Source organism: Rhinoderma darwinii, chromosome 5, assembly GCF_050947455.1.
Source record: "Rhinoderma darwinii isolate aRhiDar2 chromosome 5, aRhiDar2.hap1, whole genome shotgun sequence".
Lineage (NCBI taxonomy): Eukaryota > Metazoa > Chordata > Amphibia > Anura > Rhinodermatidae > Rhinoderma > Rhinoderma darwinii.
This window is the reverse complement of record NC_134691.1, coordinates 3,654,965-3,682,461: the sequence shown is the minus strand read 5'-3', so window position 1 is coordinate 3,682,461 and position 27,497 is coordinate 3,654,965. Positions and strand designations below refer to the sequence as shown.

Below are 27,497 nucleotides of genomic sequence, written 5' to 3'. Positions count from 1 at the left end.
AGTAGCAGCAGAGCCAGGAAACAAGCATGGAAGAATCACAGGCAAAGGAGGAACAGGAAAGGCAGGTATAAATAGACAGTGGGAGGGAGCTAGCTCCATCTGGCCAGGCTGTGATAGGCTCTCCCACTCCTAAGCCTGCCATCCTGAGTGGTGGAAGATGGAGTCAGTCTCACAGACATAGGAGCAGGTGCAGACTGATTGCCCACGGGCGTCGACACAGAAGCTGCGTCTGGCAAATCCTTTACAATTTGATTATCCTATCCAGTGTGTAGAGGTGGACACACAAGCGTACGGCTCTATCTTTTAAAGTCTAAGGGACTCTCTGGCTTGACTGGCTCCATAACTCCCATAGACTTCAGTGGAGAAGGGAACATGTCGGAATCTTCCACCAACCCTAATCCGGCCATGGTATAAGGCTGGAAAAAGTTGAGTAATAGTCGGGGGAAGAGGGATGAGTTCAGTACCAATTGAAGTGTCCTTTATTGTAGCAGATGTGTGCCCCTGAATACCCAAAAGCATAGATTTAGTGTGTGCAGAGGTTGCACCTGATCCCTGGTGCCTGACTGATTGCCCCCTTTAGTCATCCTATAATCCGGCCCTGCCTTGATATTGATGATTCAGTCATGAGTGAAAGGTTACTATGGATTCATGTTGTCTGCTCTAAAATTACCAGGCTACAGGTTTATATTTGTGATGCAAAATTTAAAATCAGAATAAGTCACATCCGAACTTCATCCAATTCTCATGTGACCTGAAAGGCAGCAAAGTAAGAAGCAAAGAGATATTTTGTAATCACAGATATTCAGAATAGTAAAAACGACAGAAAACTTTTTGTATTAGTGTACAGACCTCTCTTCATTATTATTAACTACTAACTTCTCACCCGAACTTCATCAGATATTCCCCTGTACAGCCCTGTATAGGTAATTTCCCATTCCTCTGATCCAGAATGATGTTTATCTGCAGGATGACACTTGCCCTGAGATAATCTGTTCCTTTTTTACTTTTTTTAGTCTTAAGTATATACAAGCGTCCAGCAAACAGCCCAACAGACATCAGCTTCCCGATGAAAGGCTGGAGAGGAATGGTGGAATGGGCCCGGAACTCTGAAGATAAAGTCTCAATATCTAAGAACCTCCTCTCTTCAGAAGACACAGGTAGAGTCAAAGAAACTTTCACTAGCCTACAGCTAGATGTCTATAAACTTAATAGATGCTAAGTATTGTGTAAGTTCATTGATAATATTAATTAAGATTCCACAATGTACAAGAATATAACTACTATAATACTGCCTCCTATATACAAGAATATAACTACTATAATACTGCCCCCTATATACAAGAATATGACTATTATAATACTGCCTCCTATATACAAGAATATAACTACTATAATACTGCTCCTATATACAAGAATATGACTACTATAATACTGCTCCTATATACAAGTTTATAACTACTATAATACTGTTCCCTATATACAAGAATATAACTACTATAATACTGCCCCTATATACAAGAATATAACTACTATAATACTGCCCCTATATACAAGAATATGACTACTATAATACTGCCTCCTATATACAAGAATATAACTACTATAATACTGCTCCTATATACAAGTTTATAACTACTATAATACTGTTCCCTATATACAAGAATATAACTACTATAATACTGCCCCCTATATACAAGAATATGACTACTATAATACTGCTCCTATATACTATAATATGACTACTATAATACTGCCCCTATATACAAGAATATAACCACTATAATACTGCCCCTATATACAAGAATATAACTACTATAATACTGCCCCCTATATACAAGAATATTACTACTATAATACTGCTCCCTATATACAAGAATATAACTACTCTAATACTGCCCCTATATACAAGACTATAACTACTATAATACTGCTCCTATATACAAGATTCTAACTACTATATTACTGCCCCTATATACAAGAATATAACTACTATAATACTGCCCCTATATACAAGAATATAACTACTATAATACTGCTCCTATATACAAGAATATAGCTACTATAATACTGCCCCTATATACAAGAATATAACTACTATAATACTGCCCCTATATACAAGAATATAACTACTATAATACTGCTCCTATATACAAGAATATAACTACTATAATACTGCCCTCTATATACAAGAATATAACTACTATAATACTGCCCCCTATATACAAGAATATAACTACTATAATACTGCCCCCCTATATACAAGAATATAACTACTATAATACTGCCCCTATATACAAGAATATAACTACTATAATACTGCTCCCTATATACAAGAATATAACTAGTATAATACTGCCCCCTATATACAAGAATATAACTACTATAATACTGCTCCTATATACAAGAATATAACTACTATAATACTGCCCCTATATACAAGAATATAACTACTATAATACTGCCCCTATATACAAGAATATAACTACTATAATACTGCTCCTATATACAAGAATATAACTACTATAATACTGCTCCCTATATACAAGAATATAACTACTATAATACTGCCCCCTATATACAAGAATATAACTACTATAATACTGCCCCTATATACAAGAATATAACTACTATAATACTGCCCCTATATACAAGAATATAACTACTGTAATACTGCTCCCTATATACAAGAATATAACAACTATAATACTGCTCCTATATACAAGAATATAACTACTATAATACTGCCCCTATATACAAGAATGTAACTACTATAATACTGCCCCCTATATACAAGAATATAACTACTATAATACTGCCCCTATATACAAGAATGTAACTACTATAATACTGCCCCCTATATACAAGAATATAACAACTATAATACTGCTCCTATATACAAGAATATAACTACTATAATACTGCCCCTATGTACAAGAATATAATTACTATAATACTGCCCCCTATATACAAGAATATATCTACTATAATACTGCTCCTATATACAAGAATATAACTACTATAATACTGCTCCTATATACAAGAATATAACTACTATAATACTGCTCCCTATATACAAGAATATAACTACTATAATACTGCTCCTATATACAAGAATATATCTACTATAATACTGCCCCCTATATACAAGAATATAACTACTATAATACTGCCTCTATATACAAGAATATAACTACTATAATACTGACACCTATATACAAGAATATAACTACTATAATACTGCTCCTATATACAAGAATATAACTACTATAATACTGCTCCTATATACAAGAATATAACTACTATTTTACTATTTTCCCAAAAAATGGAAAACCTTCACAGGAAATACTGTACAGTTTAACAGAGAGAAATCTATCCCTCTCAGTATTCAGTGCTATTATTTATATAAACTGTAATATAGTATTTACACGTGAACATATGTTATAGATTTACTTAAAGCAACCCTGTCTCCAGATTATAACTGCCCGATCTTCTACCTAATGTAAAAGGTGCTTTAATGTAGATAAGTAATGTGTTTTTTTTTTGTTTTTTTAAAACGTTTATATTTCACAAAGTTATGAGCATTTTTAGTGTTATGCATATTTGTTCTTAATGCCCAAGTGGGCGTTTTTTTTACTTTTGAAAAAGTGGGCATTGTAAAGAGAAGTGTATGACGCTGACCAATCAGTGACCAACCAGCGTCATACGCTTCTCTTCTTTCATGTACAGCTTATTCTACAGCACAGCGTGATCTAGCGAGATCACACTGTGCTGTCACTTCACACAAGTGGCGGGAGTATGACCAGACATCGCCTCCGGGCTGGAGATCACGCTATGCTGTGGATTGAGATGGACATGAATGAAGAGAAGTGTATGACGCTGCTTGGTCTACGCCCACTTGAGCATTAAGAACAAATTTGCATAACACTTAAAATGCTCATAACTTTGTCAAAAATAAAAGTTTTTAAAAAAACAACAACAACAGCAACACATTACTTATCTACATTAAAGCGCCTATTAGATTAGGTAGAACATAGGGCAGTTATAAACTGGTGTCAGAGTCTCTTTAAGAAAACAGAAAAAGAAGGGGGGGGGGTCTCTCTTGCATAATAAATCTATATTATAAGCAATGTGAAAGAACAGTGTTGCATAGTTGCCAATACTTATATTTTTGGGCTTCTCTGGTGGGTGTGTCTTATGGGGGTGTGGTTTATCAGGTGGGTGTGGCTACTGGGTGTGGCTTTCCCCAGAATTTTTGTCAACAAACAAACAAAATGTCAGCACTAGTTTGGCTGACAACTACTATGGTGGCCGGTATGTCTAAGGTTATCAGGTTGTTTACAGGCAGGTGGTGTCTCACTTTATCACTAAGGCTTGGCGATTTGTGCTGACCACTAATGGCAACGTAAAAACTAGCGTAGATAGTGCTGCACTCAGTGCCCCTTGTAGACGGTGCTCCACACTGCCTCCAGTAGATAGTGCCACACACTGCTGCCTGTAGATATTGCCATACACTGCTTCCTATAGATAGTGCCTCAGTGCCCACTGTAGATTGTGCTACATGGCCCCCCTGTAAATAGTTCCACAGTGCCCTCTGTAGAAAATTGCCACAGTGCCTTCTGTAGAGAGTGCCACCCCCCCCCCCTGTAGATAGAGCCACACAGCACCCCTGTAGATAGAGCTACATAGTCTGTGGCTATGGCACCATCTGTAGATGGTGCCACAGTGCCCTCTGTAGAAAATACCACAGTGCTATCTGTAGAAAATAACACAGTGCTCTCTGTAGATATTACCACAGTGCCCTCTGTAGATAATGCCTCAGTTCCCCTTGTAGATAATGCCACAGTGCCCTCTGAAGATAATGCCACAGTGCACCATGTATATAGTGCCACAGTGCCCCCTGTAGATGGTGCCACAGTGCCTGACACAGTGCCCTCTGTAAGTGGTGCCACAATGCCCTCTGTAGATAATGTCACAGTGCCTTCTGTATATATTGCCACAGAGCCCTCTGTAGATAGTGCCACAGTGCCCTCTTTTAGATAGTGCCACATATACCCCCTCTATAGATAGTGCCACATACTCCCACTATAGATAGTAACACACACCACCCTATAGATAGTGGCACACTAACTATAGACAGTGCCACACACACCCCTATAGATAGTGGCACACATTCCCACACATTCCCCTATAGATAGTGCCACACACACCCTATAAATAGTGCAACCCCCGCCCCTATAGATAGTGCCACACACACACACCAATATTGAATCCCCAAACAGAGCATTACCAACACTTTGGCCGGGGATTCCTCTCCTTGAGAAGCCCCTGATGTCACTGTCCATATATGGACAGTGACGTCAGGAGCCACCTCTAGAAGTGGAATCCTTAGCCAGAACGTCAGCAATTCTCTGGACGAGGATTGATTCCGCTCCTGGAGGAGTGAATGGCAGAGCAGGGAGTGGATAGTTTATTTTTCTGCCATAATATTCAATTGTATCTGCGTTCTGAGGACGCAAATACAATTGAATAAGGCAGTTGCCGGGACACGTCCGGGACAGTAATTTGCCGGGACTGTCTCTGTGAATTCGGGACAGTCCCGGCAAATTCAGGACTGTTGGCAACTATGTTGGCATGGGTGTGGGGAGCTAAACTGTGCGCAATACTTGTAAAGTGTGTATTACACTGGTACCCTGGCAGCTAATATGTGTTACACAGTGTTCAGAGTTCTATCAACTGAAATGACAAGGAAAAAAAGTTGTGGTGTCCTAGTCACAGCTTTGGTATCAAAAATTAACTATATTCAAGTGAAACATATTGCTATAATTACAACTTATTTGTATTTGCAGTATTATAATATATGTTGGCGTGTATGCATGTGTATATAATACTCTATGTATATAAGGGTTGTAGCTACCGTATACCATCCACGTGCTTTTCTTCGTACAGTACCTTTATATCACATACCCTCAGGAATAACCATCACACTGTTTTTTCAGCAAACCTCTGCTCTGTGTCACAATTGATACGGATGACTCCTGTGGAGTGACCTCTATTTGGTCGGTCCATCTCCAGCAATTTTCTAGTCTCTCAGATAGAGAATGAGCCAGGGGGCTCAGGTGGGCAATGACCTTCTAATCAGTTCCCCTCTGCTCTGTCAGTTCAACCGTATCCAAAACATGCAAAGGTGGAGATGGTCCCAGCGCGTTTCACACGGCTCCCGGGCACTTCTCGCAGATTGCATTCACAACATGTGCTTCATGTTCTAACCTTTTCCAATGAATTATTCATGCACCCCCCAAAATCTATTTCAGCCAAGTAAAAGCTTGTTAGTCTATGGATGAGCTGGTGGCCTGGACCTTGTCATATTGTTCCGGCAGCTTACACAGTTTTGCTTTTGTCTCCATTAATGGATTTTCTCTTTTTGCTTTTATGTTTAGATGCAGAAGATTCTTCCATGTTTGTTATCGGGTCCGTTCTCTACAAGAACCTGGGCGGCATTCTCAATCTCCAACGGTAATCCAGACTTTTTTCTATTGAAATCTAAATTTCTTTTTAAAATATTCAATACCATCAAATTGTATAACAATGACAGTAGTTGATGTTATGATAGTAATGCGTAAATATTAAGAACCTCTTCCCAAAATTTAAGGTCAGGCGTTCTATGTATGATCCATAAGCTCAGAAGATCAGGGTCTACATTGGAGCGCCATTGCAGCATTTCAAATTGTGCCCCTCCTGGTGCTGGTTTATGTCATCCCTTCCCCCCACCCATTCCAAGAAGACCCTAGTGCTTATTTACCTTCACACCCACCTTCGTCCTCCTCACCCATTTTAGAAATGGCCATAGACATGACGTTTTTTTCTGCAGATCCACCAACAATCCCATGTCTATAGGGATAGCCAACTGGCCCACAATGTCTTCTATTGGGGAATGCAAGGATCAGGCAGGTTGGATTTTATCTTCACCCTTAGATAAGGGGCTCCTGTGATGACGGGGGGTAGGGAAACGGACAAGTGAGCCCTAGTCTACCCGCCACTCTGTCCCTGCCTACTTGCAACGACCCGCGCTAGGCGACGGGGTACAACTGGGCGGCGGTCCCAGCGCTCAGTAAGTGCACGACAAACACAACAAACATACAAGGGAATACAAGCAAGGGAAAGGGGCAGTTGCCCACGGCAACACCGTGAGCAACCAGAGTGGTGAACGAGCCGAGTCAAGCCAGGAGTGTGCGAGGTACCAAACGAAGAGCAGAAGAGTAGTCAGTAAGCCAGGGTCTGTATGGAGCAGGAACAAAATAGAAGGAGCTGTAGCTGGGCCAGGAAACCACACGAAAAGAATCACAAGCACCGAGGGACAGGAAGGGCAGGCTTAAATAGACGGAGGGCGGGAGCTAGCTGAGTCTGGCCAGGTTGCGATAGGCTCTCCCACTCCTAAGCCTGCCAGACTGAGTGGTGGAAGCTGGAGTCAGTCTCAGGGATGTAGATTCAGGTGCTGACTGATTAATTATGGGAGTTAACCCCGAAGCTGTGCCTGGCAGATCCTTTACAGCTCCATTGGTGTCTGCTGGCCACTTATCACCCCCTTTGTATAGCAACGCATGTCTGGCCAAGCTGAACATACATAATTATGGGGGGGGGGGGTCACGGATGATAGCTGGTGGCGAAATGATCAGCCAACTACCTTAGCATGAATGGCCAGCTTAGAAGAGAACAGCATGATCCTTAAAGGTCATTAACACACTCTTCTTTACTTATGCCATGATGCTGGTGGCAAGGGGGAGCCCAACACTCGTTCATATCACCCATGGAATAGGATAATATATGAGAAAGAAATGGATCATAAACGGCACTGCTACAGTAAAGATCAAAATGAGCATGGAGGCTAGGCAACGTGAACTAAAGCAATGGATTTAATGATAACAATGATTAAGGCTACGCGTTTCGACGCTGGACTAGCGTCTTCCTCAGGCCATACATACAACAAACAGATCTGCTCCTTAAATACTTTCAAATATTTAAAAATGTTGCCAAGGCAAAAAAGGTCAAAGTGCAGCCGTGACGTCGTTGACGGGCACCGTGCATTTTGCTTTTGTTTCTCTATCACCCATGGAAGAACAGACTGAAGCTGAGCTGCCTCCATCATGTGATATCTTCACACCTTCTATGCAATGCAATACTTAATACAGCTGATATACATTACAGAATGCATTTCTATATATTTTTATATTGAAGATTCTTACGGTCACTTGCTTATTATCTCTAGAGCAATTTGTACATTTTTCAATAAAAATTGCAAAAGTAAATATAAAAAAAGAAAAGATAAAATTCACCCAAAGACAAAAACAAAGAGATTAAAGACAGATTTTTAGTGACAGCCGCTCCTCTTATGATTTACCCATAGTCCAAATATTCCACATATTTCTAAAAGTCTGCAATTTTTTTAAATTCAACAATTAATTTTATTGAATTTTAAACAAAAATAAAATAGCGCAATCTCTTCATTGTGTCAAAGGAGAAAATGAATTGAATCTAAACAAGATATTGTACATATAAAATACACACAGCCTGATAGTATTAGGGTATGTACACACGGCTTTTTTTTGGCCGTGTTTCGGGCCGTAAACGGCGGAATAACGGCTTCAAAATCGGAAGCAGAACGCCTCTAAACATCTGCCCATTGATTTCAATGGGAAAAATGGCACCGAAAACGAAGTGCATGTTTTTGGAGCCGTTGTTCATTGACTCCATAGAAAAACAGCTCCAAAAACGGCCGTAAAAAATGCAGCGAAAAACGCGAGTGGCTTAAAGTCTGAATATCAGGAGCTGTTTTCCCTTGAAAACACCTCCGTATATTCAGACGTTTTTGATTTTGTGTGTGCACATACACTTACAGTCCACAAGTAGTGCCAGAGACAATCAATCATATAAAAAACATGTATCCAATAAGTTTGATAGATTTCTTGGCACTGTGTGCCCTGTCCTAGTAAACCAGGGACACGCCACGTCAGTTCTAATATATGGTCCACAAAACGAGCAAATACAACATTATATGTGCAGTGCTTCATGCTTCAAACCCACTTATATCCGAGCCATAATCATCATACGAGGCCCAAATATCTCCAGTAGGGAATCTGGTAAAAAAAAAAGTTTCAGCCATTATTAGAAATAACTGAGCTAAGGGAAGACTAAGGCCTAGTTCAAACAGAGTCGGAGACCACGCCAAAAAAACTGCCAAAATCGTCTCCCATTGGTTTCAATGGGAGGCGGAGATTTTTTTTCCCGCGAGAGGAAAAAACGCTCGGAGGAAAAAAAAGCGGCATGCTCTTTCTTCATTTGTTTCTATCTTTGACCTCCCGTTGACATCAACAGGAGGCAGAGAAAGCATTTTTTGCCCACGGTTGAAAAACGCTGCGATAAACGCGGCAAAGAGAGTGCAGCAAGTCAAAATCTGACTCAAAATTTCTGAAGGAATTTTGAAACTGATTTTTCTGCCTGCAAAAAAACTGAGTGTGAACATAGAGTAATCGAATGAGGGGTATCGGGAGGAGATGGTACAGGGGGAACTAATCCATCTATCCCAGATCTTATCAAATTGAACTTTTTTATTTCTATATTTAAAGATCCACGTCTTCAGAGGTAAAGTGTGATAGCTGAATGTTTCCAGTCACTCATAGCAGGGGGAGTGGGAACCATCCAAAAATCAGCCAACGTCTTCCTAACATGATGTAACGTCCCACTAAGGAAGACACGGTCAGCCAGAGAAGGGAATAATTGTGTGACTTCCAAGGAATCATGGAGAAATTTATAGATTTGCTCCCAGTAACAGGACCACAATAAATGGAAGAAAGTGCCAGAGGTCTCTCTACATTTTGGCCAATTTGCTGAGCCCGCTAGTGGTGACATAGGCTCAGTGTAGAATATAGATCTGTGACATGCGCCCACTGTTGTTTGGGGACACCTGCTTCGGAAAGGCCAGGGACCCCCCTCTCAGTATAAGGCTTCCCACATCCGACTTCCAGCGAGACCTAGCAAAAAGGATGACGAAGACTTAGTTAAAGCGATAGGACATTAAGTCATCATTCAGGATGGAGATTGCCCATCGGCCAGGGATCATTATAAGATATTTGGGGATGGGCACAGAGGCTCCTGTAATTGATCCCCAGGGAATTGGGTTTGGATTGCATGTCTAAGCTGGAGATATGGTAAATTAAAATCATCAGTCAGAGGAAACGTCTCCTTGAGTTGATGGAAGGATTGAAACACCCGTCCTACACAAACCTCTTCCATGAAGAACGCCCCTTTAGCTTTCCATCGGCACTTGGGAGAGTCAGTAGTGCAGGAAGGAACTGGTTATGCCACAAGGGTGGAGCCATGTCACACTAAATTGTCTAAGGAATGGATGATCTATAATGGTGTCACTGGGACCCTGCCGCCCACAGAACAAGAGATGGGAGGGACAGTTGTATCTTTCAGAGTATGGGTAAACTAGAAATTGTAAGGTCCTATTTCTTTCCTGATGGAGGCACCATGGTAGGTGAGATAGCTATGAAGCCCAGTAATATCATTTGAAATATGGTAGTGCCACTCCACCTGTCTTCCAGTTTCTTGGCCGCTAATTAAAAATAAAAGAGGCCATTTCTTGTAGAAGTGGGCAGGTATATAAGTGGGGGAGTATCGGAGAAGTACATACAAAATTACGGCAGGAGGACCATTTTAATCAAGTCAACCCGAGCTGGCAAGAAGAGCTTAGCTTGGACCATGCCTGTGTCCGTTGGCGAGTCAGGGCAATTATATGGAGAACATTAAAGGTAAAGTAGTCCAGCACACTTCTCGTTGACCTCACACCAACATATGTATTTTCAGTTAACACTTTCAGAGGTTGGTGGGGAGCCGATTGGCTAGGGGCAGTAATTTCAATTGGGAGTATGTGAGATTTGGTTCAATTTATGTGGAGGCCAAAATATGACCCAAATTCTGTGATCTATTGGAGCACTGTTGACAATGAGGCGTCTGCCAAATTCAATAGAGTGCCATCTGCATATAAAGTAATAGTTTCAGTCACCGATCACCGCATTACACAAAAAAATCCTCAAAGATCTAAAGTGATTAGGGTTTTTATGTGAATTTTGCTCCCCTTATTGATTAGCCTTTAATATAAAGAGATTGTCTCATCACAACAACCTTGTTAATATGCCCTATTAGGGTATATGGATGCCATAGAGCGGGGTTACCCACTCAGGTCCCCATTCTATGTGCCAGAACGGAAAGCCCCTCTATTACATTACATCAGCATTACATGGATAGCCGTTCATTTGACTGGTCGGCATGTAATGTTACATATCCCCTGTAGTGGGCGCTGGAGGGAAAATGTGGGGCAGGCCGCGACTTTCCCCTGCGATAACAGCAGATCGGTGGGGCGGGATAGAGAAGCACGGTGATCAGAGGGGTCCGGCTCCTTTTTTTTTTTTTTTTTTAAAGGGTTGTCTTCATGAGACGACCCCTTTAACAATACATCAGTGTATCGGGTCTTACTCTTTATCTATTTTCTGGTTTTATTCTGATCCTGGCTCTGCCCGATGTGTCTATGACAGGTCTTCCATTCAGAAGTCAAGGCATATAATGCGTTTTCATCTCAGTTCGGGCCAAATGGACCTTGAAATAAGATGACCACTCTTATGTTTACTTTTTGTCTCTATGAAAAATTATCTTATCTCATCGGCCTCTTCTCTGACCTGGGGCTACGGTGCTTACTAGGCAGTTATGTCTTCTGGTTGTGATGGAAATGGTTAATCCAAGGGAAATTGACTACATTTTCTCTGCAGATGAGCCGCGATTGACCATTATGTTCTTGATAGCCATAGGGGCCAACAAGAACCCATCCCCTCTCTCGTATGACAGGGTCTGAAGATTGAAGGGTTCCAGATTATTACAGTATAGATGGTTTATGGAGGACATGTATGGCTGTGAGCTTTGTGGAGGGCAAAATAAGCGTTTCTGTTTCTTTTAGGTGGGCACTGAGGCAGGACGTGAAGCATCTTGAGGCACCTTCCTGAATTTGTTCTGCACTGATTACTGAGTACATCTTTGTTCAATGCCGGTCTATTTTCTTCCAAGGCATTGATATTAAATACATAGACGTTCCTTCCCTCCTCCTGCAAAGTCCAATTAGCAAAACTAGATTGGAAAGGGTTGTTAGACACATCGAAAGCATTTCCACCGAGCAAATAAAACCACTGTCTGATATAATACGTTTCTCTACGCTTAACGTGGCGGTCAGATTCTAAGAGATTTCAGAAGCTGAACTGCAAGAATTTTTAATTACAATTTAATTATTTTACTGACCACTATAAAATATGTGTATTATTGACAGTGAAAAGGCCACAAGGGGTTGGAAATCACCAGTATAGACACCATTGAGTCTCTTGCAGGACTAGTAGGCTCAATTGCACTCATTAAATGGCCCCAAGTCAGGGAGGTCAATAATGTAAGTCAGGGAGGTCAATAATGTAAGTCAGGGAGGTCAATAATCCTCCCCAGATGCCTTAGAAGCAGGACTTTCCTGGTCATTTTTGTAGAAATTGTGTCCTATGAACCTTATCTTCTCTACAGAATGGTAGAACGACTAGAGGGTAATGGCATAAGTGGCACTTCTAGTGACAATTTAGTGGGTACAATGCCAAAGCAGAACTGGTAAGCCCCATTGTACCCATTAAATGGCCCAAAATGGGGGAAGGGAGGTCAAGAATGTAAGTCAGGTCGGTGTAGAATACTTAGGACAAGACTTTGCGGTCAGTTTTGCAGGAAATGTCTCTTATGACCATTATCTACTCTACTGAATGGCAGAAGGAGCACAAAGAGGGTAATGGCATAAGTGGCCCTTCCAGGGACAATTTAGAGGGTACACTGAAAGAATAATGGCTCTGATGGGCTGCAATGATTTATTGAAATATATAAGTGGACCCGGTTAGGTCCTGGTCGCAGGTTTTATTTATGTCCATTGTTACAGATCCCTATTTTAGCCGGCATTATCATAAATGACATACATAGGGTTCCTGAATAGGAATAATTCACGGTTCGATCGCCAAATCTGGTCACAAAACCACCACAAAATGCCAAACCACTTTTTTCCGCAGCGTGCGAATGAGATTTGCTCAGACTGTGACACCGTAATACCCTGCCATACTCTGTATTTGGAAAACGTATTAGAAAAAGGGCAAAACATTCTACTACACACCACATTCTATCATCACATTTCCTCCATCTATCAAACCATGACTCAAAATCCACAAATTTATATATCAGTTCAATGCCGTTCAGGCCCAAAGGCTTGCTGAAATCGTGGCTCTCTGTAAAACCATCTGGCTGATATCACGAACCAGTGGATGATGTTTGATTAAGTGAAAAGAAGTCAAGTGAGGCCAGTTTGCCTCCAGTTTCATGGCATGGGCAGCGGATCACTGCACGTTCCCGGTGACCAGGTGCTGCCAGGCTGCCCGTGTTTCATTAAAGCCTGGGCTGGTGTCCGTCAAACCATCCTGCGCCGGCCTCAGTTGACTTCATCCAGAACGCCATGGATTGGCTGCTCCGCGTCCACGTCCGTTGAGGCATGTAACGCACACAGAGCGGCGTGTCACCATAAATTATGCCTCACAGTCAGTTACATTACAATGAATGTGCCGGATCACACAAGTCAGCACATTAAGGGTGTGCTTCGCCCTGCACGCTCCCTACAGCACTTATACGAGGGAGGCATTAACTAGTGACGCGCCGCCTGTGCTCCCGTTATTTCATTTCATGCTAAGTTCAGACCGGTGCAGATAGAAATGACATTGCATTTCCTGTATATTATTATAATGTATAAAAAAAAAAATCCTATAAGATAATAATTTAATAATCCAAACATGAGACATTTCATTCCATTACATATTCAGCCACTGAAGAAAGGAGAAATAACAAAATTGCCGGGATTATATTTCAGCTAAAAATTACAGTCATCTTCATGGCCGTTTATCCGATTATTCTGGAAAATGTTAATAGACGGGGCAGCTTGTGATATGACTGCGAATGTAAAGTGACAACAATCGGAATTTGCTCATTTATCGGCCAGAGCTCAGCCTGGTGGGGGGTTGGATTTCTCACTTAAAAGTCAAATTTTGCACAAATTTTCTAATTTAAAAAGAAAGTCAACTGGATTCAGCCTTCCAGTGTTCCCCACCCCCAATGTCTGCATTGTTGGGGCCCCTCTTCAAAGATTGGTGGTCGGAGTTGGTCTCCAGTTAATTCAGGAACATCAAAGGGCCCAGTATTATTGAGCAGGACTTCTGAGGACCACTCATGGCACAGTGCTGGCACAGCTGACTTCATCTGTGGGAATCTGACCAACCTTTACCCAATCTTGGAAATGGGAATCTCCAGTAGGAAAAACATTAGGAATGGGGAGGGTGGAGGAGTGGTCACATTTTATAACTTTCCATCTGGTTACATTGTATCAGCTGTTATACTTTATAGAATTGACATTACGCTGAACTTTATACTACATTAAGAATATAAGCTTCATACCCTGGGGTAAACTAAACAAAAGCACACCTGAGATAAGATCTCCGAACCCTGAATTTTTCTTGAGACTACTTTTATTATCTCAGCTCTGAAATGACAAGTTCTCCGAGTCATAAAGTCTGTATTCTGAGATAATAAGTCAGTGCTCTGAGAGGTCTCCGAGATAATAAGTCAGTGCTCTGAGAGGTCTCCGAGATAATAAGTCAGTGCTCTGAGAGGTCTCTGAGGTAATAAGTCAGTGCTCTGAGAGGTCCCTGAGATAATAAGTCAGTGCTCTGAGAGGTCTCCGAGATAATAAGTCAGTGCTCTGAGAGGTCTCTGAGGTAATAAGTCAGTTCTCTGAGAGGTCTCTGAGATAATAAGTCAGTGCTCTGAGAGGTCTCTGAGATAATAAGTCAGTGCTCTGAGAGGTCTCTGAGATAATAAGTCAGTTCTCTGAGAGGTCTCTGAGATAATATGTCAGTGCTCTGAGAGGTCCCTGAGATAATAAGTCAGTGCTCTGAGAGGTCCCTGAGATAATAAGTCAGTGCTCTGAGAGGTCTCTGAGGTAATAAGTCAGTTCTCTGAGAGGTCTCTGAGATAATATGTCAGTGCTCTGATAGGTCCCTGAGATAATAAGTTAGTGCTCTGAGAGGTCCCTGAGATAATAAGTTAGTGCTCTGAGAGGTCCCTGAGATAATAAGTTAGTGCTCTGAGAGGTCCCTGAGATAAGTCAGTGCTCTGAGAGGTCCCTGAGATAAGTCAGTGCTCTGAGAGGTCCCTGAGATAATAAGTTTGTGCTCTGAGAGGTTCCTGAGATAATAAGTCCGTGCTCTGAGAGGTCTCTGAGATAATAAGTCAGTGCTCTGAGAGGTCTTTGAGATAATATGTCAGTGCTCTGAGAGGTCCCTGAGATAATAAGTCAGTGCTCTGAGAGGTCCCTGAGATAATATGTCAGTGCTCTGAGAGGTCCCTGAGATAATAAGTCAGTGCTCTGAGAGGTCTTTGAGATAATAAGTCAGTGCTCTGAGAGGTCCCTGAGATAATAAGTCAGTGCTCTGAGAGGTCTCTGAGATAATAAGTCAGTGCTCTGAGAGGTCTTTGAGATAATATGTCAGTGCTCTGAGAGGTCCCTGAGATAATAAGTCAGTGCTCTGAGAGGTCCCTGAGATAATAAGTCAGTGCTCTGAGAGGTCCCTGAGATAATAAGTCAGTGCTCTGAGAGGTCCCTGAGATAATAAGTCAGTGCTCTGAGAGGTCTTTGAGATAATAAGTCACTTCTCTGAGAGGTCTCTGAGATAATAAGTCAGTGCTCTGAGAGGTTTTTGAGATAATATGTCAGTGCTCTGAGAGGTCCCTGAGATAATAAGTCAGTGCTCTGAGAGGTCCCTGAGATAATAAGTCAGTGCTCTGAGAGGTCCCTGAGATAATAAGTCACTTCTCTGAGAGGTCTTTGAGATAATAAGTCACTTCTCTGAGAGGTCTCTGAGATAAGTCAGTTCTCTGAGAGGTTTCTGAGATAATAAGTCAGTGCTCTGAGAGGTCCCTGAGATAATAAGTCAGTGCTCTGAGAGGTCCCTGAGATAATATGTCAGTGCTCTGTGAGGTCTGTGAGATAATAAGTCAGTGCTCTGAAAGGTTCCTGAAATAATAAGTCAGTGCTCTGAGAGGTCTCTGAGTCAATGAGTCAGAGCCTCAATAATATGTAATTGCTATGAGATAGTAAGTCATTGACCTGGTATAGTAAGTCAGTATTCGGTTGTCTATTAGATAATGTCAGTGCTCTGTTACAGTTCGTCAGTGCTCTGAGATGGTAAGTCGGTGTTTGACAGGAAGTTTCATATTTTGAGATAATAAGTCCATGTTCTAGGATAATAAGTCTCTCATACAAAGTCACCTGTAAAATTATTTGTTGTCTTTAGTCCATTTTCATTGCTGAAATTCTCAGATTTACGTTTGAAGGTCATGACCTTGTACATCTTATTTATAAGTGAATATGTAGATGAATAATCTTGGCTCTTTGCTCTGTTCTCTCATTCAGAAACACTACAGTCTTAAACTCTAAGGTCATCTCGGTTACAGTGAAGCCACCTCCACGCTCCATGTCTGTTCCCTTGGACATTGAGTTCTCCCACCTCTACAATGTGAGTAGATTCCGTTCTTTGGTTAATCTTGAAGAATTTATTTTTAGGAACCTGTTGTGAATATTTACTTGTTGCTGAAACTTATAAAAATGGATCATAATGAAAATTTTCCATGTCAAAGGACTAACTGTGTGTTCGGGATTGAAAAAGTTGTCCGGTAGTCGAAACAATTTTTAAAAAAATGTTCTGAACAAGAAACAGAAGGTCAGGAGATACTTTTATGGACAGAAAGAACTTTTTAATTTGCTAGATCCTTAGGCTGAACCCAGTGATACCATGTTCTACATGTATATGGGGCAGGTTAAGTTTGACCAAACCCAACCAGTGTCATCTCATTAAAAAAAAAAATGTGACATTTTTTTACCATGTCCTCTATGTACTTCTAAGTCAAGTCTCAAGGCCACCAAGTAGCCACCAGATCCAACATAGTCCTATCACCACCATAAAACTGCTCTATGTGTTAACTACCAAGTCTAATGATCATTATAAGTCTGTATCCGTTATAAATAGTCCCATGAGGCCCACAGGTCCCACCAACCCTATATTGGGCTGTTCCAAGCTACGTGTGCATTGGAGGTTGTAACCCAGCATAAACTACCCTGTGTCCTACATTTGTATATCATAGCTCCTCATACTTGGTCTATGTCAAATATCATGGCCCCCACAGGCCTTCCCACAACACACCCCATAGGGGTTAGTCTAATGAACAACCTAAGTCAATACTGACCATGAAGAAGCCATTGACTATAAGAAGGCTTCGATGGCAGATTTGACGGGAAGAATAGTGCTGCTTGAAGGACTATTCTTTTGTCAAAATGATGGAAACCACGGCGGAACCCAATGGACCCCATTGAAAGTCAATGGGGTCCTTCGGGGGCCACTGGTAGCAGTGCATCGTGGGCTTCTATTATGAACTGAAGCCACAACCCAAATGTGAACATAGCCTTACAATGGGCATCACAAATTGCCCATAGACAGTAAGGCAAGAATTGGAACGAAGCGTTGGTAAATATGGAATCTCTTCCAGTCCCACATTTGGGAGAGACCAATGGTTGACAGCAGCAGGTGCTAACTCACCTCTCACCTCCAACAAGCAGCTACCCCCAGGAATGAGCTGCTGTCCATGTTCCCGTATTTATAAAGACCAGAGGACAATGAGCAGATGGTATAGCATGAATTCTGTTTCCTGCAACCTTCCAGTGACATCACCGCTGCCTCAGTGATGTCACTATCTGTGAAAAAATGAAGAAAATGAAAGGCAATGAAACAAATTCATTTTCTAAATGCCTGTAGTTTGAGGATCTCAAGGTCAGAGCTTCCGCAGGTTGTCATTGTCATAGTAAAATCAATGTGTGTCATTAACAGTATCAAGTGCGCACGGATTATCACCTTGCCCTAGGCGAGCAATATGTGTTAAGTGGGAAAGTAATGGAACTGTAATTTGCTCTTTGCGCAGAATACAAAGTTCCTGTCCCAACATAGTCCCTAGCTTTGTGGTGGAACCATCAGGCACTGGTCTCTGCCTGTGAGATTAATGTCCTATCTGTACAAAGATTACAATATATTTTTTTTTTTACAATTTCTCCAGGGAACAACCAACCACACTTGTATCATCTGGGACGAAACTGATACGTAAGTCAATTTCTCATTTCTTCGTCAAATATTTGTCCATTTTTTTTATTTTTTCACAATTTTCTTACATTTTTTTCCCTTCAAATGTGGACATTCTTTTTTAGAAAAAAAGTTTCCCAAAAAGTATACAATTATGCATCATTTTACTTCTACTGTTTCCCCCTATCTCAGTAAGAGAGCTATTCACATAGATGTATTTTCAAGTGTATTTCTTCCGAGAATTTTTTGCCCAAAAAATACAAATGAAATGTAAAAAAAACCAAAAAAAACATGACTGTGTGAACGCTCCCTAATAATGTATATTGCTTGGAAATTTTGGAAAATTATTATAACATTGAGTCCTCACAGTCATGACAAATGTTTATTTCAAAGTGTAAAGTTTGCAAAAACTGATAAAATATTTTTCTTGCAATTTTTTTAAATGGTTGAATTGTTGGAAATATTTGTATTATAGATAGGTATTATAGACGCTGGCATTGCTTTTAATGTACAATTTTATTTTGTGGTTTTGTTATTCTAGTCCTGTGTATATATCTTGTGGTTAGTATTGCATGTTTCATATTAAGGATAATCCTATTTAGTCCGGGGGCCACTTTGTCAGATTGCTTTACTGAAAGGGGCCACAATGATTTTTTTAAATAATGATTGAGATTTACTAAGCAAAATAAAAAATTGTGCAAAAAAAAAAAAGTGACGTACATAACATTTTTTTATCTGTTTTAGACACTTTACTCCTCACATGACAGTTTTGTAAAATGTCTATAAAAAGAGGAGTCGTAAAATGCACCATTTATAAGATAAGGGATAAGGGAGAGGTGGGGGGGGAGTAAGAGTCCTGACCATAGGAGCTTACAATCTATAAGAAATAATGAGATACAAGAGGTGGGGGAGGAGTAAGAGGCCTGACCATAGGAGCTTACAATCTAGAGAGGAGATACAAGAGGTGGGGGGAAGTAAGAGTCCTGACCATAGGAGTTTACAATCTATAAGAAATAAGGAGATACAAGAGGTGGGGGAGGGGTAAGTGTCCTGACCATAGGAGCTTACAATCTATAAGAGGAGATACAAGAGGTGGGGGAGGGGTAAGAGTCCTGACCATAGGAGCTTACAATCTATAAGAGGAGATACAAGAGGTGGGGGAGGAGTAAGAGTCCTGACCATAGGAGCTTACAATCTATAAGAGGAGATACTAGAGGTGGGGGAGGAGTAAGAGTCCTGACCATAGGAGCTTACAATCTATAAGAGGAGATACAAGAGGTGGGGGAGGGGTAAGAGTCCTGACCATAGGAGCTTACAATCTATAAGAGGAGATACAAGAGGTGGGGGAGGAGTAAGAGTCCTGACCATAGGAGCTTACAATCTATAAGAGGAGATACAAGAGGTAGGGGAGGAGTAAGAGTCCTGACCATAGGAGTTTACAATCAATAAGAGGAGATACAAGAGGTGGGGGAAGAGTAAGAGTCCTGACCATAGGAGTTTACAATCTATAAGAAATAAGGGGAGATACAAGAGGTGGGGAGGAGTAAGAGTCCTGACCATAGGAGCTTACAATCTATAAGAGGAGATACAAGAGGTGGGGAGGAGTAAGAGTCCTGACCATAGGAGCTTACAATCTATAAGAGGAGATACAAGAGGTGCGGGAGGAGTAAGAGTCCTGATCATAGGAGCTTACAATCTATAAGGAATAAGAGGAGATACAAGAGGTGGGGGGGAGTAAAAGTCCTGACCATAGGAGCTTACAATCTATAAGAAAAGAGGAGATACAAGAGGTGGGGGAGGGGTAAGTGTCCTGACCATAGGAGCTTACAATCTATAAGAGGAGATACAAGAGGTGGGGGAGGGGTAAGAGTCCTGACCATAGGAGCTTACAATCTATAAGAGGAGATACAAGAGGTGGGGGAGGAGTAAGAGTCCTGACCATAGGAGCTTACAATCTATAAGAGGAGATACAAGAGGTGGGGGAGCAGTAAGAGTCCTGACCATAGGAGCTTACAATCTATAAGAGGAGATACAAGAGGTGGGGGAGCAGTAAGAGTCCTGACCATAGGAGTTTACAATCTATAAGGAATGAGTAGATACAAGAGGTGGGGGAGGAGTAAGAGTCCTGACCATAGGAGCTTACAATCTATAAGAGGAGATACAAGAGGTGGGGGAGGGGTAAGAGTCCTGACCATAGGAGCTTACAATCTATAAGAGGAGATACAAGAGGTGGGGGAGGAGTAAGAGTTCTGACCATAGGAGCTGACAATCTATAAGAGGAGATACAAGAGGTGGGGGAGGAGTAAGAGTCCTGACCATAGGAGCTTACAATCTATAAGAGGAGATACAAGAGGTGGCGGAGGAGTAAGAGTTCTGACCATAGGAGCTTACAATCTATAAGAGGAGATACAAGAGGTGGGGGAGGAGTAAGAGTCCTGACCATAGGAGCTTACAATCTATAAGAGGAGATACAAGAGGTTGGGTAAGCACTGACCTAAGGGCCTGAACCATGATTTGCTTATGTCTCTATATGACGTAAGAGAATATACTTGAATGTACCTTTAGATTCTCCAGTTTGTTGCGTGGGCTTCAAATCCTAGAATTATCTACGTGTATGGAGCCTCTAGAGAATCATCATATTTTTTCTTGAAAAACATGCTGTAAATATTTCTAAGCTGTATCACAGATAAACACTTTCCAAGATCTCCTCTAATTGAATGCTTCCAGATGGCGGGGGATTGTGATAAATGTAAGAGAACACCATTTACTGTCACGGGTTTATGATCTGCAAATACAGTAGAACAAAAAAGTTAAAAAAAACAAGTTGAACAAAAATTCTAAAATAACGCAGTGGGAAAAAAAACCATGCCATTAAAGGGGTGTGGCTTTATTCTGGGAAAGCTCCTCCTCCTACCATTATTTTTTTTTTCCTGGCTGCTCCTCCTCTCCACCTCTTCCGGCCTTGGCTCTACCTTCCCCCTCTCCAGCCCATTCACCCCCCTGAGCATTTCATAGCATCTGGGCCTGTACTGTGGCACAACCCCTTTGAAAAAGAAAAGGAACCTTCTAGTGATAAAGAGGTTCTGCAGCAGCTAATTTTCATTTAATAAAGCAAACACAAGCTGTTGCGGAATCTAATTGAGAAGAAGTCAATCACTTGTTGAGATGAAGTTTTCCCCTTTATAATGATAAAGTGGTTCTGCAGCAGCTGGGGTGTGTTAAAGGTATACTATACTATAAATTATTAAAGGAATTGTCTGGTTTAGAAAGCCTATTTGTTAAATACTCTATTAAGGCAGTTTGAATTAATATAGGGGATTTCTTTATGGGGGAGGGGGACCACCATCATTACGTCTTTCTGGAGGACCCAGCTCGTTGATTTGAATAGAAACCATGCAATGCTTAATTTTTCCTGTGGCGGCGCTGCAGGGCAGGTTCTTCTGCAGATAACATCTGATTGCTGGGGGTCCCACAGTATTCCCTGTAAGCAGCTCATTTTTAGGAAAACCTTTATCCTCTTTTGTGGGCACGGGACCCCTCGGAGACCATTAATATTCTTATAATTAACAGTAATGGGTCATATCCAAAATATATTTGACACTAATGTTTCCAAAAATTGTATTCATCATTTTGAAACCTATATAAACCTTAACATGATGCAATAGATAAAAATACCTGGAATCAAGTCAAGCTACAGATCCATTACTCCACCGCGCCCGTCAAGGAGCACCCGCAGGGAGAACGCTGCTTATGAGGCCCGATCGTTCTGTAATGCTTAAAAGACAATTGATTAAATTACTTAAGTAATATAGACCTGCACCAGTAGACCACATTAAATCCCGACTTTTCTTTTTTTTTTTTGAAGGATTGGGACTGGCAGTGTCCATATACTGTAGATACAAATGTATCGATTTATTACACAAACTATTTGCACTATAAGGTGCGCACACATAAAAAATAAATGTAATGGAGCGTTCCCAACATAAAAAAACTTGAACACATTTTGTCTTTATTTATTTTTTCTTTAAAAAGGATATGTCAGGTATACCATGCTACCCTATCTCGGATCACCAAAAGATTGAGGGGGAAATACTGAACTCAGGGATTGATAGTTTCATATAATTTGATTTAGTATTTTTATGTATAAAGCTGTATAAATGCTGCCAGGACTAATAGAGAAAGCCTGTGAGTCCTGATTCCACACCTACTCATAGAGAAATCATGTAAATCCTGCTCCCCCTGTCCACTCATAGATAAAACCTGTGAGTCCTACTTCACCAAGCCCACTTATAGAGAAAGCCTGTGAGTCCTGCATCCCCCACCTACTCATAGAGAAAGCCTGTGAGTCCTGCTCCCCTGTCCACTCATAGAGAAAGCCTGTGAGTCCTTCTTCCCTATCCACTCATAATGAAAGCCTGTGAGTCCTGCTCCCCCTGTCCACTCATAGAGAAAGCCTGTGAGTCCTGCTCCCCCCACCTACTCATAGAGAAAGCCTGTGAGTCCTGCTTCCCTATCTACTCATAATGAAAGCCAGTGAGTCCTGCTTTCCCCATACACTCATAGAGAAAGCCTGTGAGTCCTGCTTCTCCCTCCTACTAATAGATATAGCCTGTGAGTCCTGCTTCCCTCACCCACTCATAGAGAAAGCCTGTGAGTTCTGCTTCCACATCCACTCATAGAGAAAGCCTGTGAGTCCTGCTTTTCCTGTACACTCATAGAGAAAGCCTGTGAGTCCTGCTTCCACATCCACTCTTAGAGAAAGCCTGTGAGTCCTGCTTTTCCTGTACACTCATAGAGAAAGCCTGTGAGTCCTGCTTACACATCTACTCTTAGAGAAAGCCTGTGAGTCCTGTTCCGCCCATCCACTTGCCACATAATCCATAGTTAAAAAATAATCCATAGTAATCAAAAGTTAAAAAAAACTGTATCTCTGGGTTTCTGTAGTTTTAAACATGTCCATACTTCCTAATATTTGAATCCCTACTCATGGAACACATGTTGAAACCCTGCCGCCAAACCGCCCAGGAACATCCACAAATTTACCCATAAAAGTTCACTGTCGGGAAATTTTATATAACCCTCTTACCTGTTGTGCTATGCATGTCAGCCATAGTCAGCGGCGTAGCTATAAAGTTGCAATGGTCGCAGTTGCGACCGGGCCCCTAAGCTTGGGGGGCCACAGGGCCCCCGTTACCACACAGCGCAGACCGCGCTGGTCCCACTTCCAACTGTATCTGCATCCTCAGGACGCAGATACAGTTCGGTTCAATGCTGGCGCCCTGCTCCAGCATTCACTGCGCCGTGAGCAGTTTGGCGCAGGCAGGTGTGATGTAGTGATGTCATCGCGCCTTTCTGCGCCAAATCACTCACAGCGCAGTGCAAAGGAGGAGAAGGATCCTCCACCCGTCGTGGAAACGGGGCTAGGTAAGTAATTATGTTAGTATTTTTCAATAAGGCACATACATATGGGGGCATTATACTGGGTATGGGAGGAGGCGCTCATACGGTGGCTGCTGATGGATCAGTATACTGTATGGCGGCACTATACTGTGTGGAGGCAGCTTTTGGGGGCATTATATGGTGTAGGGGCAGCTATGAGGGCATTATACTGTGTGGGGGCAGCTATGAGGGCATTATACTGTGTGGGGGCAGCTATGAGGGCATTAAACTGTGTGGGAGCAGCTATAGGTGCATTATATTGTATGGGAGCACTATACTGTGTGGGGGCTGCTATGGGGGCATTATACGGTGTGGGGGCAGCTATGGGGGGCATTATACTGTGTAAAGCCAGCTATGGGGGGGCATTATACTGTGAGGGGGCAGCTATGGGGGCATTATACTGTGAGGGGGCAGCTATGGGGGGCATTATACTGTGAGGGAGCAGCTATGGGGGGCATTATACAGTGTGGGGAGGCTATAGGGGGCATTATACTGTGTGGGGCAACTATGGGGCCATTATACTGTGTGGGGGCAGCTATGGGGGCATTATACTGTGTGGGGGCAGCTATGGGAGGCATTACACTGTGTGGCGGCAGCTATGGGGGCATTATACTGTTTGGGGCAGCTATGGGAGGCATTATACTGTGTGGGGGCAGCTATGGGGGCATTATAATGTGTGGGGGCAGTTATGGGGACATTATACTGTTTGGGGCAGTCATGGGGAGCATTATACTGTGTGGGGGCAGCTATGGGGGCATTATACAGTATTCGTACATTATACTGTGGAGGCAGCTATTGGGGGCATTATACTGTGTGGGGCAGCTATTGGGGCGTTATACTGTGTGGGGGCAGCTATGGGGGCATTATACTGTATGGGGTCATTATACTGTGGAGGCAGCTATGGGGGGCATTATACTGTGAGGGGGCAGCTATCGGGGCATTATACTGTGTAGGGCAGCTATGGGGGCATTATACTGTGTGGGGGCAGCTATGGGAGCATTACACTGTGTGGGGGCAGCTATGGGGGCATTATACTGTGTGGGGGCAGCTATGGGGGCATTATACTGTGTGGGGGCAGCTATGGGGGCATTATACTGTGTGGGGCAGCTATGGAGGGCAATATACTGTGTGGGGGCAGCTATGGGGGCATTATACTGTGTGCGGGCAGCTATGGGGGCATTATACTGTGTGGGGGCAGCTATGGGGGCATTATACTGTGTGGGGGCAGCTATGGGGGCATTATACTGTGTGCGGGCAGCTATGGGGGCATTATACTGTGTAGGGCAGCTATGGGGGCATTATACTGTGTGGGGGCAGCTATGGGAGCATTACACTGTGTGGGGGCAGCTATGGGGGCATTATACTGTGTGGGGGCAGCTATGGGGGCATTATACTGTGTGGGGGCAGCTATGGGGGCATTATACTGTGTGGGGCAGCTATGGAGGGCATTATACTGTGTGGGGGCAGCTATGGGGGCATTATACTGTGTGCGGGCAGCTATGGGGGCATTATACTGTGTGGAGGCAGCTATGGGGGCATTATACTGTGTGGGGGCAGCTATGGGGGCATTATACTGTGTGGGGGCAGCTATGGGGGCATTATACTGTGTGCGGGCAGCTATGGAGGGCATTATACTGTGTGGGGGCAGCTATGGGGTATTATACTATGTGGGGGCAGCTATGGGGGCATTATACTATGTGGGGGCACCTATGGGGGCATTATACTGTGTGGGGGCAGCTATGGGGGCATTATACTATGTGGGGGCACCTATGGGGGCATTATACTGTGTGGGGGCAGCTATGGGGGCATTATACTGTGTGGGGGCACCTATGGGGGCATTATACTGTGTGGGAGCAGCTATGGGGGCATTATACTGTGGAGGCAGCTGTGGGGGGCAAGGTGGCTGGGCATAGACGTGTGCAGGGGTCTGTTGGTGTTGGGGATGGGTAGGGGAGAACAAGCTGAATTCTTGCACCAGGGCCCATGAGCCTTTAGAGGTTTTTGTGTTCATCATTATACCAGTGGCAGAGACTCGGAGATGTAGGGGGGGGGGCAGGTACAGGGACAGAGCAGGGGACGGACCGGCGGGTTTTCTTTATACTGCACGACATGTATCTACAATGTTGTGTGGATTTATGTTTTGCGTCCCACTTGTCACTTACTGTATGTGTTAAGCAGCAAAACTCGAGACAGAGAAGTGCAGGGGAAGAGCAGGAGGTTTGTTCATCTAAACTGTTATGAATATTTTAAATCTTTTGGTTAATAATTAATTAGTTATTTAAGTTTACTAACTACTCATTATACATATGAGGAACGCCGCGACTAAGCTGCCACTGTCTATAAATGCAGCGTAAATTACAGATGTCGTATCAAAAGATTATAGGCAGGAGTATATAAAAGGTAAAATGTATAACTTATACCAGCTATACATATATAATTATATACAGAAGATACCCAGGTTATACCAGCATGCTCCATATCACTATATACAAGAAGATGTATAACTTATACCAGCTGTACATATATAATTATATACAGAAGATACCCAGGTTATACCAGCATGCTCCATATCACTATATACAAGCAGATGTATAACTTATACCAACTGTACATATATAATTATATACAGAAGATACCCAGGTTATACCAGCATGCTCCATATCACTATGCACAAGAAGATGTATAACTTATACCAGCTGTACATATATAATTATATACAGAAGATACCCAGGTTATACCAGCATGCTCCATATCACTATATACAAGAAGATGTATAACGTATACCAGCTGTACATATATAATTATATACAGAAGATACCCGGGTTATACCAGCATGCTCCATATCACTATATACAAGAAGATGTATAACTTATACCAGCTGTACATGTATAATTATATACAGAAGATACCCAGGTTATACCAGCATGCTCCATATCACTATATACAAGAAGATGTATAACTTATACCAACTGTACATATATAATTATATACAGAAGATACCCAGGTTATACCAGCATGCTCCATATCACTATATACAAGAAGATGTATAACTTATACCAGCTGTACATATATAGTTATATACAGAAGATACCCAGGTTATACCAGCATGCTCCATATCACTATATACAAGAAGATGTATAACTTATACCAGCTGTACATATATAATTATATACAGAAGATACCCAGGTTATACCAGCATGCTCCATATTACTATATACAAGACGATGTATAACTTATACCAGCTGTACATATATAATTATATACAGAAGATACCCAGGTTATACCAGCATGCTCCATATCACTATATACAAGAAGATGTATAACTTATACCAGCTGTACATATATAATTATATACAGAAGATACCCAGGTTATACCAGCATGCTCCATATCACTATATACAAGCAGATGTATAACTTATACCAACTGTACATATATAATTATATACAGAAGATACCCAGGTTATACCAGCATGCTCCATATCACTATGCACAAGAAGATGTATAACTTATACCAGCTGTACATATATAATTATATACAGAAGATACCCAGGTTATACCAGCATGCTCCATATCACTATATACAAGAAGATGTATAACTTATACCAGCTGTACATATATAGTTATATACAGAAGATACTCAGGTTATACCAGCATGCTCCATATCACTATATACAAGCAGATGTATAACTTATACCAACTGTACATATATAATTATATACAGAAGATACCCAGGTTATACCAGCATGCTCCATATCACTATATACAAGA

The 27,497-nt window shown here is 41.9% G+C and overlaps 1 protein-coding gene across 1 annotated transcript in view; it reads left to right on the top strand.

Moving 5' to 3' along the window:
* Window positions 1–27,497, top strand: part of ADGRB1 (adhesion G protein-coupled receptor B1) — a 615,330-nt gene that overhangs the window by 452,357 nt on the left and 135,476 nt on the right. Inside the window, exons 14-17 of the mRNA XM_075827930.1 lie at window positions 1,014–1,157; window positions 6,438–6,513; window positions 16,577–16,679; window positions 18,268–18,311. Coding sequence (XP_075684045.1) covers window positions 1,014–1,157; window positions 6,438–6,513; window positions 16,577–16,679; window positions 18,268–18,311 — 367 coding nt within the window. The remainder of the gene's footprint in view (window positions 1–1,013; window positions 1,158–6,437; window positions 6,514–16,576; window positions 16,680–18,267; window positions 18,312–27,497) is intronic.